General features: G+C 35.4%; 4 protein-coding genes and 1 long non-coding RNA gene across 5 annotated transcripts; 3 read left to right on the top strand and 2 right to left on the bottom strand.

Annotated features, from left to right (window-relative positions):
* Positions 1-84: 84 nt before the first annotated feature.
* On the bottom strand, positions 85-1,842 carry LOC136798724 (uncharacterized). The gene is made up of 2 exons (XM_067055381.1): positions 1,410-1,842; positions 85-747 (listed from the first exon to the last, which is right to left on the bottom strand). Exons 1-2 carry the CDS (start codon positions 1,673-1,675, stop codon positions 345-347), a joined length of 669 nt encoding a protein of 222 aa, XP_066911482.1. The 5' UTR covers positions 1,676-1,842; the 3' UTR covers positions 85-344.
* On the top strand, positions 152-14,596 carry LOC136798727 (uncharacterized). Its single transcript, XR_010845428.1, has 3 exons — positions 152-237; positions 462-769; positions 13,696-14,596. It is a non-coding gene; the product is annotated as an uncharacterized lncRNA (long non-coding RNA).
* On the top strand, positions 4,579-6,963 carry LOC136798714 (forkhead box protein G1-like). Its single transcript, XM_067055370.1, has one exon. The coding sequence runs from the start codon at positions 4,988-4,990 to the stop codon at positions 6,611-6,613; it is 1,626 nt and encodes a 541-aa protein (XP_066911471.1). The 5' UTR covers positions 4,579-4,987; the 3' UTR covers positions 6,614-6,963.
* On the top strand, positions 11,610-12,890 carry LOC136798721 (octopamine receptor beta-2R-like). Its single transcript, XM_067055379.1, has one exon. The coding sequence runs from the start codon at positions 11,717-11,719 to the stop codon at positions 12,584-12,586; it is 870 nt and encodes a 289-aa protein (XP_066911480.1). The 5' UTR covers positions 11,610-11,716; the 3' UTR covers positions 12,587-12,890.
* On the bottom strand, positions 13,582-16,364 carry LOC136798720 (uncharacterized). Its single transcript, XM_067055378.1, has 3 exons — positions 16,172-16,364; positions 15,107-15,632; positions 13,582-14,508 (listed from the first exon to the last, which is right to left on the bottom strand). Exons 1-3 carry the CDS (start codon positions 16,190-16,192, stop codon positions 13,664-13,666), a joined length of 1,392 nt encoding a protein of 463 aa, XP_066911479.1. The 5' UTR covers positions 16,193-16,364; the 3' UTR covers positions 13,582-13,663.
* Between the last annotated feature and the right edge of the window lie 1,324 nt (positions 16,365-17,688).

The following is a 17,688-nucleotide window of genomic DNA, read 5'->3' as shown; positions in this document are numbered from 1 at the left end:
GTCAGTGGGTGAGCGAAAAAGCTCCAAAAGTTTTATTGTGATACTTAATTTTATGTGTTTTTTATAAGTATTCTTTTGGCAGAGTAGTTTTCACATGCTTTCGTCAAATCATTTTGCTTCCAATTTCAGGAGTTAAAAATAAATTTAATCGAAAAAAATATAAAATTTAAAACATCTCAACCTTATGGTGCAAAAAATGGACCAAGTTTGTCTTCATGAAAGGGTGACGTAGGTTATGTAAGCGATTTTGATTATTTTTATCCAGAATTATTCATCGACGATAAGTTTCCAAATGTCTACTTTTCTGTATTAAGGTCATTAAATTATCTTGTATTCATTCTTAATTACGGATTTCTTTGATCTTTGATTCCATTTTCTCCATACAACTTTTTGGAGTCCATTACTTGTGATTTAACACCATCACCAAGTTGGTCTTTATTTTCTTCTTTTTTAAACATCAGGCTCGGCTTCATGACGAATACCAAACGTATTGCAATATCAACAGCTGATCCAATCGCCTGTTGCCATCCTACCACATCCTTAAAGACATACATCAAAACCACCCAATACCAATCACAAACAAAGAAAGCATACATGCAAATCATCTTGATAGACTTTGGTAGAATAACATCATTGTTGGTTTTTGGGAATAATTTTTGACGTAGTCCATCGAAATTGACGAAAGCTTGTAGAACACTTGCGATCATTAACCAACCAGCAATCATATACGTTGAACAATGTGCAGCTCTAGAATAGAAATTAGGAAAAGGTATTAAATCATTAAATTTCATTTATCTACTTTCATTATAGTCCATCTTAGATCGAGACCCAAAGTATTTTTTATGATTTACATCCTGTTTTACTCCTTTTCCTCCATTTCCACTTGGGATATAAAAAGAAATGGCTTATTCGTATTGAGTCTTGGTTTTTACAAGTTTGGATTTTCAATCAATTCTTTACTTGTGCAAGTCACAAGCTCTTTGAAGAATGGCAGAAAGTTTTCCTATGGAATCATGGTCCCATTGAAACTGTCACCCATAAAAAATGCACCCATCAAATTTGACCAACATTGGAATTAAAAATTTCAAATTTTTCAAACATATTAACCCTTAGACCACGAGGGACGCGTATACGCGTCCAAAACAAGCCAAAATACTCTCTCAATAATTCTCAGACTTGAGGCCATAGCTCCTGAGGGCTCCTGACCACTTGATTTATAGGGGCATAAACCGAATGCTTTTAGAAAGGGTATACAAATAACTTTCCAATGGTACCAAAACCATTTTATAAATCAAATCAAAAGCTACAAGCTTTTATGACATTTTAAAGTTTTGAGTTTCAAAAAGAAATTAGAAAAATTTCAACTTTTTCAAAAAAAAAACAGTGCGCGCAAACATATTAAAGGTTACCTGGTATTGCAGTTTAAATCATGTTTTAGCCAATAATGACCGAAGAGTGAGTCCCACTCCCATTGTGTAATATTCATCTGTGGACCATATTTATTTTCGAATTCATATTCAATACCCTGTAACTCACATTGGAAAAACAAAGTTACAAAACCAATAATATTGATTAAGATACATTCGTATACGACGTAAAAGTAATAGATGGTGCTCAACTCTCCTGTGTTTGTTGATTGTGTCGGTGAGAAAATCTTCTTGGAAATCTTTGCCATGTTGTCTTTAATATTTCATTTGTGTTGCACTGTATAATTTGAAATTGATTTTTTCACTGCTATTTTGATTTCTGTCCTTATCTTTCTTGCTCTATTCCATTTAACCCGCAATGATATATTATCTACAAGGCTTTAAAACAGTGTTGTTTTTGTTTTGTTTGCTCATGGTTTCACCTTTCGTTTCGTTTCGTTATATACAAGCTTAAACGAGAATAGCCATTTGTATTACATAATGTCATAACATTATTATGGTTCGACCATGGTCGAGGCCTTATCCTTCACAATCCCTTTCTAGACATCCCTGTCAGGCATCGCATCTCCAAGTTCCTGTCTCACAATCCCATTAACCTGGAAGATTAAATCCGGGAGTAAGATCTTTTTATCCCGATTGATGGTATTCAGGGGTTTCCGTAGAACTAATGTTTGGATAGTGTAAACCTATCCTAAATATGTCGTCATGTGACTTTATTTTTGTACAATTACGCAATGTTAGAACCACCGGAAGTATACCTGACCTACTTAATGATATTAAGGTTATTCAATCCGCGATAGATTTTTTTTTCTTCAAGACTTTTCATTTACCGTATGAATATAGCCAACGAAAAAGAAACCCCATAGGACCCTCCAATAGCGAGATTATGTATCTGGAATTCTCTACGGCTACGGCTAAAGTGGCGAGGGAAATGGTGGGTAAAAGCAAGTTCGATATTTGACGTACGGCATTATGTCGACTTTGCTTATACGGTGTTTTGGTGTTTTTCCCGTACAGAGCAAAGCAGACAACGACATGTCGCCTTTGTTGACGACCCGTGCAGGCAGCCCCGCAACCGTAGCCGTAGAATATCTCCGATACATAATCTCGCTAATGTAAGCGTTTGAGCGCCTTTTTCTTCAAAGATCACAATGACTTAAGTCATATACGCACTTTCACAAAAGCAACTTGGCCTCAGATTAATTTCCCAGCGTTGCTTTTTTTAACTTGATCTTAGTACATAACCAGGTTGACTGAGATTTTTAATCGGGATTAGAGCTCGAAGATTAGTCTCACAGCTTGTATCCTACTATCGTTTTTTTTTTCACTTTATAAAATTGAAAGTGTGTGAGAAAGATCAAGTTATACTTTAAAATTTAAATTTAGCACCTTTCCTGGAATATTATCGGACAGGTCTTGTGCAATGGATAGTTCTTTTTTGCAGTCAAAAGATACCTCGGATTTATCACTAGTGCGACCATTTATTAAAAACTAAAACCATTCGATTCCAAAGAGGCCCCCAAGCGGTTTTCGTGATTTTTTTGCAGTGTGATTACGTGATTTGGAAATTTTTTCTGCGTGATCAGAGGTCAAAACTGATCGTGATTTGGAAGATTTTTGAGCCGTGATACGTGATTTGGACTTTTTCAAAGGGATCGTGATTGAAGAAAAAAAATGCGTGATATCGTGTTCAGAGTTACCGCTGGGGGCCTCCCCAATGCACTTCGATTAAAACTCTTTTGGTCAATTCTCACCGTACCATACTGCGCATGTCAAATTATTACTAGAACCTTCCGAAAATTCAAATCAAGAAGTGATTCAATATCGAAGCTTTATTAATGGAATTAAAGAATTTTCCTGTAGTTCTCCTGTATTTTTAACACATGCCCAGGCACGACGAAAGCTTTTTATATCTGGTACGGCGAATGAGGAAATTTAAGCGATTTCATAGCGATTATACCGACAAAGACGATAATTTCGGCGTACCTGCCGTACCCGTTGCGTCGTGCCTGATGCCTATTTTTCAAGTGGTTAGTGATATGTGAAAGGAAGGCTTTCTTTGACTATTTGGAAGTCTACACAAGGTTCTGAAACAGGGGTTCTTTTTTGACAATTTGGTAAATTTTTTAAAAACTTTTCAACTTTGATTTTCGATTTGAAATCTTTAACCTCAGGTTATGATGATTATCAATTTGTTCTTTCGTGGCATCTCGAATGCAATGTTTTTCCTTTTTTGTATATTTTTATTTTCTTCCAATCGAGCTCTTCTAAGCAAACTCTGTTATCGAATTAAAACGAAGCTTTGCCAGAGGCCGTATCATAATAGCATTAGAAAAAGTTTGATTGTTTTTAAAAAACCAAAAGAAACCATATAATATTTACCACGTGAAATGGAAATCACAATCCGTTTGTTACAGTTTTTAAAGTGTATTATTTGAAAATTTACGTAATAAATTTGCTTAAATTTACCATATTTGTATTAATATTTTCAAGTTTAAAATGCCATGTTTTTGTAATTTAACATGTTTTAAAAATCGATAAAAAATATCAAATTTAAAAAAATGTTAAAATTTTTTAAAAATTTTTTAATAATTTTTTTGAGAAAAATTTCCCGTCTCTGAAAACAACTTTAACGCGCCTATTTCATCTGTTTTTTGAAAGAAGAAAATTTTAAACAGTGAATTAGATTAACGTTTGAATGCAGGGTAGAAGAATTTTGAAATAAAGTCTTAGCGGTACCTGCTGTATTGTTTGACATATTTATACATAGTTGAACTTGTTATTTGTCACAAACAAAATAGTTGGATATCTGAGACGAAAGGTCTGAAAACAAAATTAAATTTTGTTTGATGCATGAAAGAAAGATTTTTAAGGGAGAATAACTCTATACTCAATACTGTTCAAGTTGTTTCAACGATACAAATGAAAAAATAGTTTGAACCAAACTGTCTGCCATTCAAGGTTACACCCCCTAAAGATATTTCAATTTCATATTCTACCGAATGAGAGCACTTTTGTGCAATCTGATTGGTTCTTCTTAAATCCTATTGCAATCTAATTGGCTCAATTCTGAACTGCTCTGCTCTGATTGGCTGCGGTACAAATTGCAAAGGCGAAACGAATAAGGAGGTCAATATTCTAACATTATTAAATGATGATTTATAAGTTGGATCTCTTTATTAAACAAGTGAGTGTGTTTGCAAGCAGCCTCGTCGAGATACAGTAAATGTTATTGACAAGCCTTGGATTCGATTACAAAAACATCTTCAGATTTTCAATTCAATCACATTGAAAAAGCTTTCAAATAAATTTGGACGATAGTTTTTCTTTCGTTTCTTTCATTGGACGCTTTTTATTGCTTGTATACCGTGTTTTTATGCCAAAACGCCAAATCTGCTGGTTTGAGATTTACGAAAACAAATAATCTTTTTGAAAGAGTGAGGAACAGGAAAGAATACATTCGGATGACATATTGTTTATGTGATATCTTTCACTATCTTGCTGTTTGTTGTTGATGTTAAGAACATTTTGTTGATGATTAAGATAAACAATTTGGAATCATGAATACGGTTGTTACTTCTGAATATTTACCAACTCCATTCCATGGAGGACGTGTTGGAGGAGGCTCAGTCCCAAATACATCTACAAATGACCTGAGTACAGAAAACACTTTTCGCTGGCCACACGCTGCTATCTCAGGTGAACGCACTTCGCCAGTTGCTATCACAACCAATGGATATAACTTCTTAACCGATCGCACGATACCAACTGGTGCCCCTACAACTAATACTGATGCTTCTGGTGTCCACCGTTTCACCGTGTCCACAGATCCTTACAAATACACGCCTTACGATTCCGCCATTCCACCATCAACCGCCCATCAACAGGATTTCCAACGTTTTGATCCTTATGGAAATCAGTTTCGAAATGCTGCTAATTTCTATCGTAAACCAGATCCCATCGCACAAGAACAAGTTAACGTTTCAATGACTTTGCCACCTGACACCAGAGGCTATCCAACACCTCCCAATCAAACGGTCGCCAATTTGTCACAGCCTCCACTACCATCAGCTACACTGAACCAGCCTCCGTCGTCTGCCTTCCAAAACACAATGTCCACTACAGGTTTTCAAACACCACCTACATATAAACCAGAACTAAGAATGGACTTTAATGATGATGCCAACCGACCAAGAAGTTATAGTCAACCCAACTATGTCGATAATAACTTTATACCGACGTCACACCATCATATGATGGAAGGCGCCCGCCCTACTTCGACTGGTCTAATGGGCGGTGATATGATGCAACATCCAAAACAGGACCAATCGCCTGAAAACAGTACGAAAAACGAAGTCCAGAAAATCATGCAACAACAAATGAATAAAACTGAATCAAAAACACCTGAAAAGACACAAGATATTAAAAACGAACTTATATCCAAAGACAATACTACTAAAACTGGTACCAATAACGGTCAGCCACAAACTGAGAATGGTCTACCCAGTTACACAGCTATGATTGCGCAAGCTATTTTAAAGAAAGAAAGTAGTAAAAGTACTTTGTCAGACATTTATGAACATATGGAGAAACATTTTCCTTCATTGGAAAAGCGTGGTACCGGATGGAGAAATTGTGTTCGTCACACGCTCTCATTAAATGACTGCTTCATCAAGTTACATCGACCGGAAAATGGCCGTAGCTGCAACTGGGCTATTCATCCGACCTATTATGAAAGCTTTTCCAAAGGCGATTACCGGAAACGTCGGGCATTACGGAAACGGCCACGTGGCTTACAATGGATTGATCCGGTCATGCTTGCAGGGTACCAGTTCGCTCGAGAGCATGATGTCTACCCAGAAATGCACCAACAACCATCGCCCTTCTACCACTATCCGCCCCATCCGGCTACAGCACCGCCCGCTACAAACATGCACCCTGGTTCCCCTCAAGGATACTATCATTCATCATCGGTTGGTAATTTCAATCAAAATTTCTCCGCCCCACCTTCCACCCATCTTCAGCAACCACCCGCTGGTATTCAACATTATTCGCCACACCAGAACTATGCTGGGCCACCACAGGCTGGCACAAGCGGCCACCATCACATGTCTAACGCACCTCATTGTACGAACCCTGATTGTTATTGTCAATTTTCGAAGCAAACAAGAACATATACCCCCTGAAAATGAAATAATCCTTTGCCTTTAATTGTTTATGTTCGTGTAAATAAATTATAAATTTTAATCTTCGAAATTTTCCAAGTTTTAATTGGGATCTGTATATTTCTGATATGTGTTTTTAACAGTCTAGAGCTAGAATTTCAGCCATTTTTAGCCTTTGGTAATGATAAATCTAGAATTCAACTGTTGTTTTTTAACCGGTGGAAAAGTTAGGGTGCAAGAAACTTAATTTTAATTATTTGAGTGTGTACTCTTATAAGATTTTAGATGTGAGTGTTTAGTTTTTAGAATTCAGTGATCTGTAATTTTTTTATTTATCTAATTTTTATGACTTTGTTTAAGTATTTATAGAATGAATAATATTTATATAATAAATTCTTCAGTAACAAAAAATTGAACTTGAATTTTCCTGATTATGTTTTTCTTTGAAGATCTTAAAAAAAGATATTTAAAAACTTTCGTCCAAACCAAAAAATGTTATTTCATGTTAAACTCCTTATAATTTTTACGTGAAAATTCGTAAAATTCTTGATTTTATTCCGAAATTTCAGACGTTTTTTCGAACATTAAAAAGAAAATTTCATATCAAATTTTGATCGGTATTTTAAGAATTTATGGCCTTTTAAGCAGGGATATAACATAGACAATAAGAGGAATCACTATCTAAGAAATAAGCCAAAAGCCGAAGAAAATTCGCAAACAGTCTTTTTGCCGAAAAGAGTTTGCCAGCCTTCGAAACTCTCTCGCCGATTTTTTTCCTTATACCGCCATAACGCCATATTTCCCGCCTTTACTATCACTGTAAGTAAAGGACGATAACATCGTCTCATCTTCTTGAATTAAAGGCGGATCCAACTGATCAGGCTGAAAAGTGGGAGACTGAAAATGAAACTCGTAAGAATGCTAGACACCTGCTACATCCTCGGTAGCTTATAAAGGTCTCCGACCAAAAAAGCTTTTTGAAATTATTAACCTAAGACCTTCCTTTTTTAACTTTTTTGGCAAAAAAATCTTTCTTTTATCTTTCCTCTGTAGAGCCCCTCGCCAGGCCCCCCCCCAAAGTCGACCCTTAATTCACGTATTCAGGCACAATTTTTTGCCAATTCACGTATTCACGTTCGAAAAAAATAAAATTCTTTAGTTAAACTTGCAACAGTTATATATTTTACGATTCCAACATTTCATCCAACATAGAAATTGAAATGTTGGACAAATGTTGGATGATGGACAAAAATTATAGAACAATTGGATCCTTACAATGCAGAGAAAATTCTAGCGAGAAATTGCAATTTCTTGAAATTTATTTATCTATTATAAGGCAAAAAATGGTCAAATTTTCTAAAATTTTGGGAATCCTGAAAAAAGTACCTTTAAAGGGTCACACCTCTACGATAGATCGCTTAATTTCAGTGCCCCCATTGGAGGAGCTAGTAGCTTCTCTACCATCTTTTTAAATTTGTTACGAAATGTTTCAAATTTTTGACAAAAAAACATTCGATTCTATTTCTAATGACGTCATTCCCTTTCAAATGTTGGATGTGTGCTGAGTAAACGAATCCAAATGATCCAACACTAAAAAAAGAATTGAATGTTGGACAAAATGTTTGATGGCGATCAAATTCCCATCCAACACTTTTTTTCTTCCTTTTCGATTTTTGCATTCGAGTAAACGATTCCAACATTCCGTCCAACAGAGAGAAAATGGCATGTTGGATGGAATGTTGGAATCGTTTACCTCGGCCTCAATGCTCTGAGGGTGCGGCAAGAAATGACAATGCGAGAGTACATTGAGTATTTCAGTAGAAAGCTTCGATGTAAATAATGACTGACTTCGGACACTAATTAAAACGAAAACCTTTGCCGAGTATACCGAATGGATTTTTTTCGAGACCCTTACGGTTTCCTCTACGACAGCTCAGAACGAATTTGAGACAACCCGAATACCCAATTTTTGACCACCGGGGTCTGGAGGTTTTTGTCCAGGGGGACTCCTATCAATCCGTTTTTTAGACAGCTCAAAGGAATGTTGAATTTGAAACGAACTAAAAAAAAAGTGCCTGAAAGGACCTCGAGTATCGACCTCGATAATTGTTGTAAAGAATGTGGTGTTTATTCAATTTTGAGGAATTGTCAAAGGAAAGTAGTGTTTTTTTTCAGTTGAGTTGAAGTTTTTATAAGATGCTCACATAATTGGTTATTCAAAACAATAGAGATGACGCGTTCTTTAGAAAAATATAATAAAAGTTTTTGTTTGAATAGTTAACGACCAATCCAATGACCCGTTTTTTTATCAAGATTTATATACACAACAACCGTCTAATTAGAATCATGTTCGAACTCGATACTTTTTTTCGGGACACCTTGTATAATTCTCGTACATTATATTTTTTTATCGTGTTCTGGGTTGCAAGGGCCTATTTCCCACAAGAACCTTGAAACGGTAAATTACTAAACTAAACTAGCCGATACCCTGCGTCGTTAAGCTGTCGCTGAAGTTCTTGAAGTTCTTTGGATGTTGAAATTGGAAAGCACTACAGGGAAATTGATGCGATTTAAGGAATCTAAAATTTTGCCTGCGTTTTTCTTAAAAAACTTTTGAAACGAGATTACCCATCAAAGCAATATTTACTTTTTGATTTTTTTTGGCATTTTTCGTAAACCAAAAACAGTGATCATGTTCCAGTCAAAAACATTTGAAACAAGTTTACGATCAAAACATTTTAAAGGATCATCAAATTTAACAACAAACACCAAACCTCAGACGCTGTTAGTAAATCAAATCCATCTATAGTATCATGTGAGAAACACGAAATTTGTTGTTTTACGGGCCAAGCTACCGAAAAAAGAGGGTCGGTCGGTCGGCGAAATAATAAAAATAAAAGTAGAATTTCACCTGCAAAACTAACTAAAAAGACAGCAAAAACTACTACATCTTGGCGAAAATGCGTAAAAGAAAATAAAAAGACACAAAAAGCTTGAATTCATGGATAAAATGAAAAATTGAACATAAAAACTCGAAACCTTTGAAAAACAACCAAAATTTTGAAAATTTACTATGATATGTTATGAAAATTAATTTATTTTTATTTCGATTTTTGAAATTTCAGGGTCGGTCGGGCCCGTAAAACAACTAATCAAATTGGTCTCGCGTTATGTGATTTTTACAAGGTATAGTGCTTCACAGGGTATACTACTTTGAATCACATTTCGCCCCTTTGGTGTATAAACGCCTTTTTGAAGAATTTCGAATTTATGTAAAAAATATCGTAGAAAAGAACTTTAGGATGCAAAAAAGGCAAATTTGTGCTTTTGGGCAAAGTTACAGCGTTGAAGACCACCCACACATTTTCTTTAGTTCTTTTCCCATCCCTTATTAATATAAAATGCAAAAAAAAACTGCAACAGCTGTACAGGGGAAATGCTCGACATTTTAAGAACGATCCTGAGAAAATTTTATTCGTGAAAAATTGAAGATTTCTGTATGATTCGATCTTATAATCCAGTTACTTAGTAGGTGGTAAAAATCTTGCAATCTTTGGATATTTTTCAGCTGTAAGAGTGATGTTTTCCTACAGCTTTATTTTTGAAGTGAGAATTTTTAACTCAAGAGAGTAAATATTCTTTATTTTCTTTTTATAAGTACTACATAAATTAAGATGAGGCTTGTGATATTTGAAAATTTTTAATTTTGAGTCAGGCGAGACCAATTTGATCAGTTGTTTTACGGGCCCGACCGACCCTGAAATTCCAGAATACGAAATTAAAAAAAAATTGATATTGGTAGTACATTTTCATTTTCAATCTCGAAATTTTTGTAGTTTTTCCATGACTTTGAGAACTTTATTTTCAATTTTTTATCTTATCCATAAATTCGACCTTTTTGTGTCTTTTCATTTTCTATTTCGCATTTTTGTCAAGATGTAGTAGTTTTCGCTGGCTTTTTATTTTTATTCTACGCCGACCGACCGACCCTCTTTTTTGGGTAGCTTGGGCCCGTAAAACAACAAATTAAGTTGGCCTCCTCTCATAAGATTTTCTTTAGTGATTCTTAAATTCTTAAGGAGAGAAGGGAATTTTAAACAGGTTAAAATTTATAGTCTCGAACGTGTGAAAAAAATGAGAGAAAAATCATAAAAAACGAAAATTTGAAAAGTCCTTTAACATGAATCATTCTAATAAGTTTTTAGCCTTGTGATTAATAGCCCCAGCCCCACTGGAAAATTTGGCCAAAATCTCGTCCCCGGCGGGAAGAATACCCTACAATTTCACCCCCACTAGGGAATTGATTTCATCCCCATTCAAAATTCAATGCTTAAGAATTGCACTCCAAAACAATCCTCACTGGCTTTTTTAATCTTGGAACAATAGAATTTTTATCCCCATTGAGATTTCAATAAAAATTTCATCCCAACTGTGGGAAAATGTTTCACCGGGGCTGTGAGACAGGGGTGTAAAAATAGAATCACAACAGCCAAGAATATGTTGAAACATCAACCACACATTTTTCTGTATTTAAGTCCAATAGCTCTAGAGAATCTGTTGAGGATTTACTTAGATTCCCTTTTAAACTCATTATGTCAGGCCAGTCTGAATCGCAGACATCCACAAAACCGCAGGTCGTATAGAATTCGTTAGAGGATGCAAGCAGCCTTCTTTCAGGCCAGTTTCAATTCGTCAAAATTTCTTCCCTCGAGAAATTTTATTTGAAAATTGGGGACTGGTAAATAATTGTTTGTTTTTTTCTTCATACATCCGACAAATAAATAACTGGATCACTAGATCATTTGCCTGTAGGTAAGTCATTTCTGAGGAAAAAATCTCAGTTCATATAAACAAAATGTTATTGACTCAATAAACATTTTCATTGTTTTGATTCTGTATTTTCCGTCTGAACTGATACTTTAAACTCTCAAGTCCTATGGCAACTGAAAGTGCTTTTCATACATTTTCTATGTATATGAAATATGTTATACTTAACTCACCTATAACTTGCTCTCTGTAAAGTAGCAAGCTATCATATATAACATAAATAACTCAAATACTAGAAAGAGCAAATACTAGAAAAAGCTATTGGTATAACTGTCACAACAAATCTTTTTTGGGAATATGGATTGTACAAAATTCAATGGTGGTTTTGAATTTGCATTAGCTACTTGCATCGTAAACAGTGTTATTGGATTTTTAGCTGCGGTATTAAATGGGACAGTCATGATCACTGTACTGAAAGACCCGTTGAAGAAATTGCGTACGCCCTTTAATTATTTGATATTCAATCTATGTTTTTGTGACTTTCTTGTGGCGAGTGTTGTGGCTCCTATAACTGCTTATGCAGGGTATAAAGAGAAAAATGTCGTTGTCTTTTGGATGGACTTGGTGGCACCCGATATTATTATTCTAGCTGCAATATTTAGCGTCGGTGCTTTATCTTACGATCGCTACAAAGCCATCATAAATCCTATCAAGTACCGTGTAAACATGAGCTGGCAACGGTGCGTCAAATATTCGATAACAATTTGGATTTTGGCTATTTTAGCAGCAGCTCCAATGAAATTTATCGATCATATTCCTTACGCTGTTATTATCCATTCGAATGTTATAACCGTGGGGCATGCGCTGCTCATGATTTTCGTGTACATCCGTGTAAAATATGCGCTACGGGCACAAAATAACGAATTCAAAGAAAAACTCAGTGCATCCTTAACAAATTCTCAAGAGGCAATTGGCCTTCGAATAAAAACTGAAAAAAATGTGGTTGGCGTTTTCAACATCATTCTGGCTGTTGTGCTCCTATTTTTAATACCTGGTCTGGTAGCATTCGATTTATTTGCATTTGTATACCGACATAAATGCTTTTTTGGATTTGTCACAGATAACATTCGACTTTTTGGCTTTATATTGAACAGCCTTGTAAACCCGTTGATTTGTATCTTTAAATTAAGAGACTTTCGAAAATCAATCAAAGCGCTCATGTGCTGATTTGGGTATCAGACAGCCGTTTAATCACATGATTAAATTCATAAGGGCGTCTTCTATAAACAAGAACATTTTGGCTGTCTTCTTGACCAAAATTCTTTAATAACTTCTGATAGACTTTAAAAATTTTCTTAGAATTTGGAGAGTATTATACTATAGGCCCGGGAGGGTACCTAGGCAAAATTGCGGATATGGGCTGCTCGATGGGCTGCTGGTCAGGGTCGCTTTTTTAGGCTCTGAAGATATCTGACAGGGTCCCAAATTTACTAACTTTCAAAATGTGCATCTGACAGGGTTGATTTCTGGTTATTTTAGACAGTTTTCAGGGTGAAAACTTTCAATTTTTTTGTCTACTTTCAGTCATTTTTCAGTCATTTTTGTCATCTTTTCATGGTGAAAATAAGAAGAATTTCGATCTTTTGTTTTGACAGGGTCCCAATTTTCAAACTCCAGTGGCATCTCCCCGTCGGGGTCAGTGCCCCCGGATTAGATTTATTTACGATCTCTGACCGGTTATGCCGTAAATAGGTATTTAGTTTTGCATAAAATACTGGCTGGTCTTTAAAATATCAACGGCCCAGATGGTCGAATTTTATAAATTAACTTTATTTGTCAACTATCACTGGTCGAAAGTTTCTATAAATCTTGGCATACGAGGGAGGAGGCCTCAAGGTCAATAGATCATAAAATCATCAAGAAAAAATCTGAAATAAATCAAAATTTTATACATTTGAGATGATTTACTCCTTTAGGTCTAGGTCACCCAGTATCAAGCAAAGTTTCACTCAATTTATTGGCGTCCTGTTTATACGAAATCAACAAAAGAATATATAATGACTAGTCATTCTTAATAAGTTAATTTCCGATGTATTGAAAAATATATAAATTTGCTATCTTCAATTTAAATCAGTGTCTTTATTTGGAATAATTGGATGATGTAGAAATTTAATTTACTTGGCTATTCAAAAAAATTCTATATTTTGAGCATAATGTTATTATTTTCCTAACATGTTTTCTTTATTCTCAGGTTTCTATCATTAGTTATACTTGACGGTGCTTTTGAAGTGGGTAACAAGTTCATCAACTAATATCATTGACCGTTCTTTTTGTAGCCACAGCTGCGGTCACCATTATGGGTGAAGTCACGATACCACATTCCTCATCATCAGCATCCCTCATTGCAGAATCATCCGAATCACTCCCTTCGTCTCCGCTTCGATGGCGATCCCTCTCAATCTCTGATAATCTTTTAATAGTACACTGGCTATCTACACGGTTTGAATTCTCAAAGATACGCATACTGCTGTCTAAGGAACGCAACTCGACTTGACTTGCGTTATTGATACTTAGAAGACTTCCCCACTTTTGGATTGCGACATCTTTGTATAAGACTGCTTCTTCGTTGCCATCGAAACAACAACACCAACAAAACCCTTTACGCCCACGTTTTTTGTTCAATTTACGGAGGCGCCAAAAAGCTTGACATAAATTCAAAATGGTAGCTGCTAAGGTTGACATTCCAACGAAAATGAAAACAAAACATGAAACCATATAATAAGTGTTCTTTTGATTGTAAAATTTGACTTGTCGAGTTCCTATAGTTAGAATGGTCAGCCACCAAAAATGGAAATGATCAATGAAAGATCCGTAATCTTGATTCATGGACGCTGTAGTAAAACTTGCTCCAACGATTACCGAAACTAAGAGAACCACAGTGATAAAGAAACATTTAAAATGTAAAAATTTGATGTACCGTTTATATTTTTTGGCTGTTTTCAATTCAATCAACACCACAAGTAGTTTGAGAGTGTTTAATATGGTTGAACCGAAATTTGTGTAAGTGATTATGGTGAATGAAATACCGAAAGTGGAGTAAACAATGGATGCGATTTTACTTGGAGCATTGTCAAGAATGATACCAAAACCTATGAAAAAAGAGTATTTTTATTAGGTTATAACACCACAAAGGTGTGTTATACTCTTCTTAAAAAATAATCCTTTAGATTAGACTAACATTTTTGTAGACTATTTTCAAAGGAATAATCAAATTGTATGAGATGTTTGCCCTGTACATGCCCGGCTATAGCGGGGAGACTGGGGAGACCACTTTTGGGCAAATTATATTTTTTTTCTCAAATTCATAGCGAATTTTATCTAATTTTTAGCCTTCAGTCTCCCCACTTTTACTGTTATTCCGCCGGACCTGCTTTAGATTCCATTAAAACCCCTCAATGTTTTCTGCTAAGTTTTTTTTCTAAGGTGGAGATATTAAACTTACAAGTTTTCGATTTTCAAGCTCCTAGATTTAAGAGTTTTGGTAAAAAGTAAGGTTTCTTTAAGGTGCAGGCGAAAATAATTCTCAAAAAAGTTGACAGAATTCTAGTTTTTTTTAATTTTCAATATTTAAAATTGTAACACACCCCTGCATACTGCATCTCAGTAGAACTATTTTTACTCAGATTGGGAATATTCCATCAAAATGCCTATGTTTACATTATAGTCCAGCGATCTGTATTGTCTTACCAAGCCCATGAGTAGTTGCGAACGTGTACTCGAACCACTTCTCCATCCGTTCTTTGGAGGTTTCTTTGCATTCTTTCTTCTTTGAATCATCTCCATGGTGATGGTGGTGGTGGCCTGCAGGTGTCGATTTTGTTGAGTTGACTGTAACCAGATTCTCTAGATCCTGACATTCTGGTACCTCTTTGGTCAATGTTCCAACCACTGTAATTACACTGATATTACTGCAATATTTGCTAACAAGGTGATTCAATGACTTTAAATCACTTTCTGTTGTTGGTGTGGAGGTATGTGTCTTCTTCTGCACTTTAGAATGGACTAACGGACTGTCACGTTGCTGGCAATCTTCAAGATGTGAAAATATGAATGCTCCAATAGTGATGTAGACGATTAGCAAAAACATAAAAATGACGGATATTTTGACGTCGTTACCGACTTGTCGTATGTATTTGGTGATGAGTGGAGGGCGTCTTTTCGAATTTGTCGGACGTTGTCGATGTTTTGGTTCTTTAGGTATCAACATGTTTTTCTGTTTGAAAAAATATTTGATGATTGAGTTCAGTCTTGGATGTATAAATGCAAATACTATGCAGTAGGTTGACCCGTCAAAAGGAAAAATCCTGAATTGCAGACAAATTAATTGTTTGGTTAGCTTGGGTGAATCAATACATTTGTTAGGCAATAGTGAACTTCCGCTGAACTTCCAATAGGGTAAAGTCATATTCTCAACGTAACTCAAAACAGCCCGGGAATAGATGTGGGAGTGGTCAGAAAGTATCTACTAGGGTGGGAGGGGTGGAGTATTTTAGGGGGATGTCAAAATCTTTTCCCACCCTCAGGGGGGAGGGGTCTCAAAAAATGTCATGTTTTTAGGGACATGCCTATATTAATTAAGAGGAGTGCCAGAAATGTATTGACTGGCTAGGGGGGCTTGAATTTTTTCCTCCATCCCACCCTAGTAGATACTTTCTGACCACTCCCTTATGGATTTCTTTTTCGAATTATGTAAAATAATGAACAAGAAGGAAATTTAGACAGGGGTGTTAAAATGAAAATATAGAGACTTACAGTTTTCTTCGATTTCTTCATTTTTTGTCGAAAAAAAAATTCTTAAAATTTATTTTCTTCTGAATATATAAGGTACTTGCCTATGATCCATGAGAAGAGGGGCGATGTTCTCTTTTCGTTTTATTCACTTTAGCTGTTAGGTACATTGATACGTCACAAATAGACTTAGAAGAATTTTGAAAATAGAGAAAAAAACGCTAAAAATTGAAAAATATTATTATACAAACAATATTATCTAATCAGATATAATGCATTTTACAGGAAAAGAAAAAGTGAAAATTTATCAATTTCATCAATGTTGAAAATCAAAATTTGAGATTTTTTTATATCAAATAAAAGAAAGAATCGACTTTTTTGAAATAAATGAACAGAAACACAGCCATCTTGGCGGGAAGTTTATTAAGGGATAGCTTTTTGGGGACCACTTTTGAATGGGAGGACATGAATGAAAAAATGGTCTTAATGGTAGGGGAGAGCATGTGGTCTCCTGTTTATTAATCTAATTGTTATCCCCCTTTCTGACTTGACTCTCCTATAATGGTTCTGAAAGATTCTCTCATTTGTTATATATGAAGATGAAAAGTTAGAGACCCAGCACCAATAGATGCTAACACTTTAAGCGGTAGAGGAAAGAAGTTCAAAATTTAAATATTTATCCAAAATACGATAAAAAAATGAGCAAAATAAATTTCTCAACGCAAGTTTAAGTTAGAAATAAAAAGCTTCTAGACCAGCGTTTTTAGTACGGACTATGATTACACCCTTGTTTCACAATTTATATTCGCTCTGCTGAACCAGGGATCAGCAATTTTGCGACGTACTGTACTCTCAACTATTGTTGAAATTTTAACCGAAAAACTCAACCTGAAAAATTTTTTGAAGTTGAATGTAATCCCTGTAATCGCATTTGGTGAACAACAAAAAAAGAAATTTATATTCAATTTATACACATTTGGCAAAAAGAGACTGTATTTTTCCCACATTGGGCTATTTCAGAAATAGTCGGTACCCCCAATGTTGAGAAAGTGCACGTGAAGTGGAAGTCCAGGTTGGTATGGTAAATAAAAAGATCCAGAAGGGTCTGGTTTTCGAGTGTAAAAATCCAGGGTTGTCAGTAGAATGAGGTGGAAAATCCAGGGTGGTCAGTAAAAATGAGGGTGAAAATTCAGGGTAGTCGGTTTATAAAACGAGTTCAAAAATCCAAGGTGTTTAAAAAAATGAGAAAAAGAAATCCAAGAGCGTCCTGAAAAATTGAAAAAAAATCCAGGGGGGGTCACCTTTCCCAAAAATGACCTCCTCAACTAAGGGAGTTCAAATTTTTTCCGGAATAGCCCATTGACAATCACAGTAGGTCCTTTATTTATTTTGTCCCCCACCTTAATTTCCACCGGGTCAGTGAGAAAGGGGAGTACCATTCATGTTCAATCCAACTATCCAGATCACTGCACCATTTTAAAGGTTTAAAAACTTATCTTACAAGCAGTAGAAAAACTACTTCCAAAGTTATGAATCACAAC

This window comes from Clytia hemisphaerica, unplaced genomic scaffold (genome assembly GCF_902728285.1).
Source record: "Clytia hemisphaerica strain Z4C2 unplaced genomic scaffold, Clytia hemisphaerica genome assembly, whole genome shotgun sequence".
NCBI lineage: Eukaryota > Metazoa > Cnidaria > Hydrozoa > Leptothecata > Clytiidae > Clytia > Clytia hemisphaerica.
Note: the sequence above shows the minus strand (reverse complement) of the source record. Positions and strands in the feature narration are given on the sequence as shown.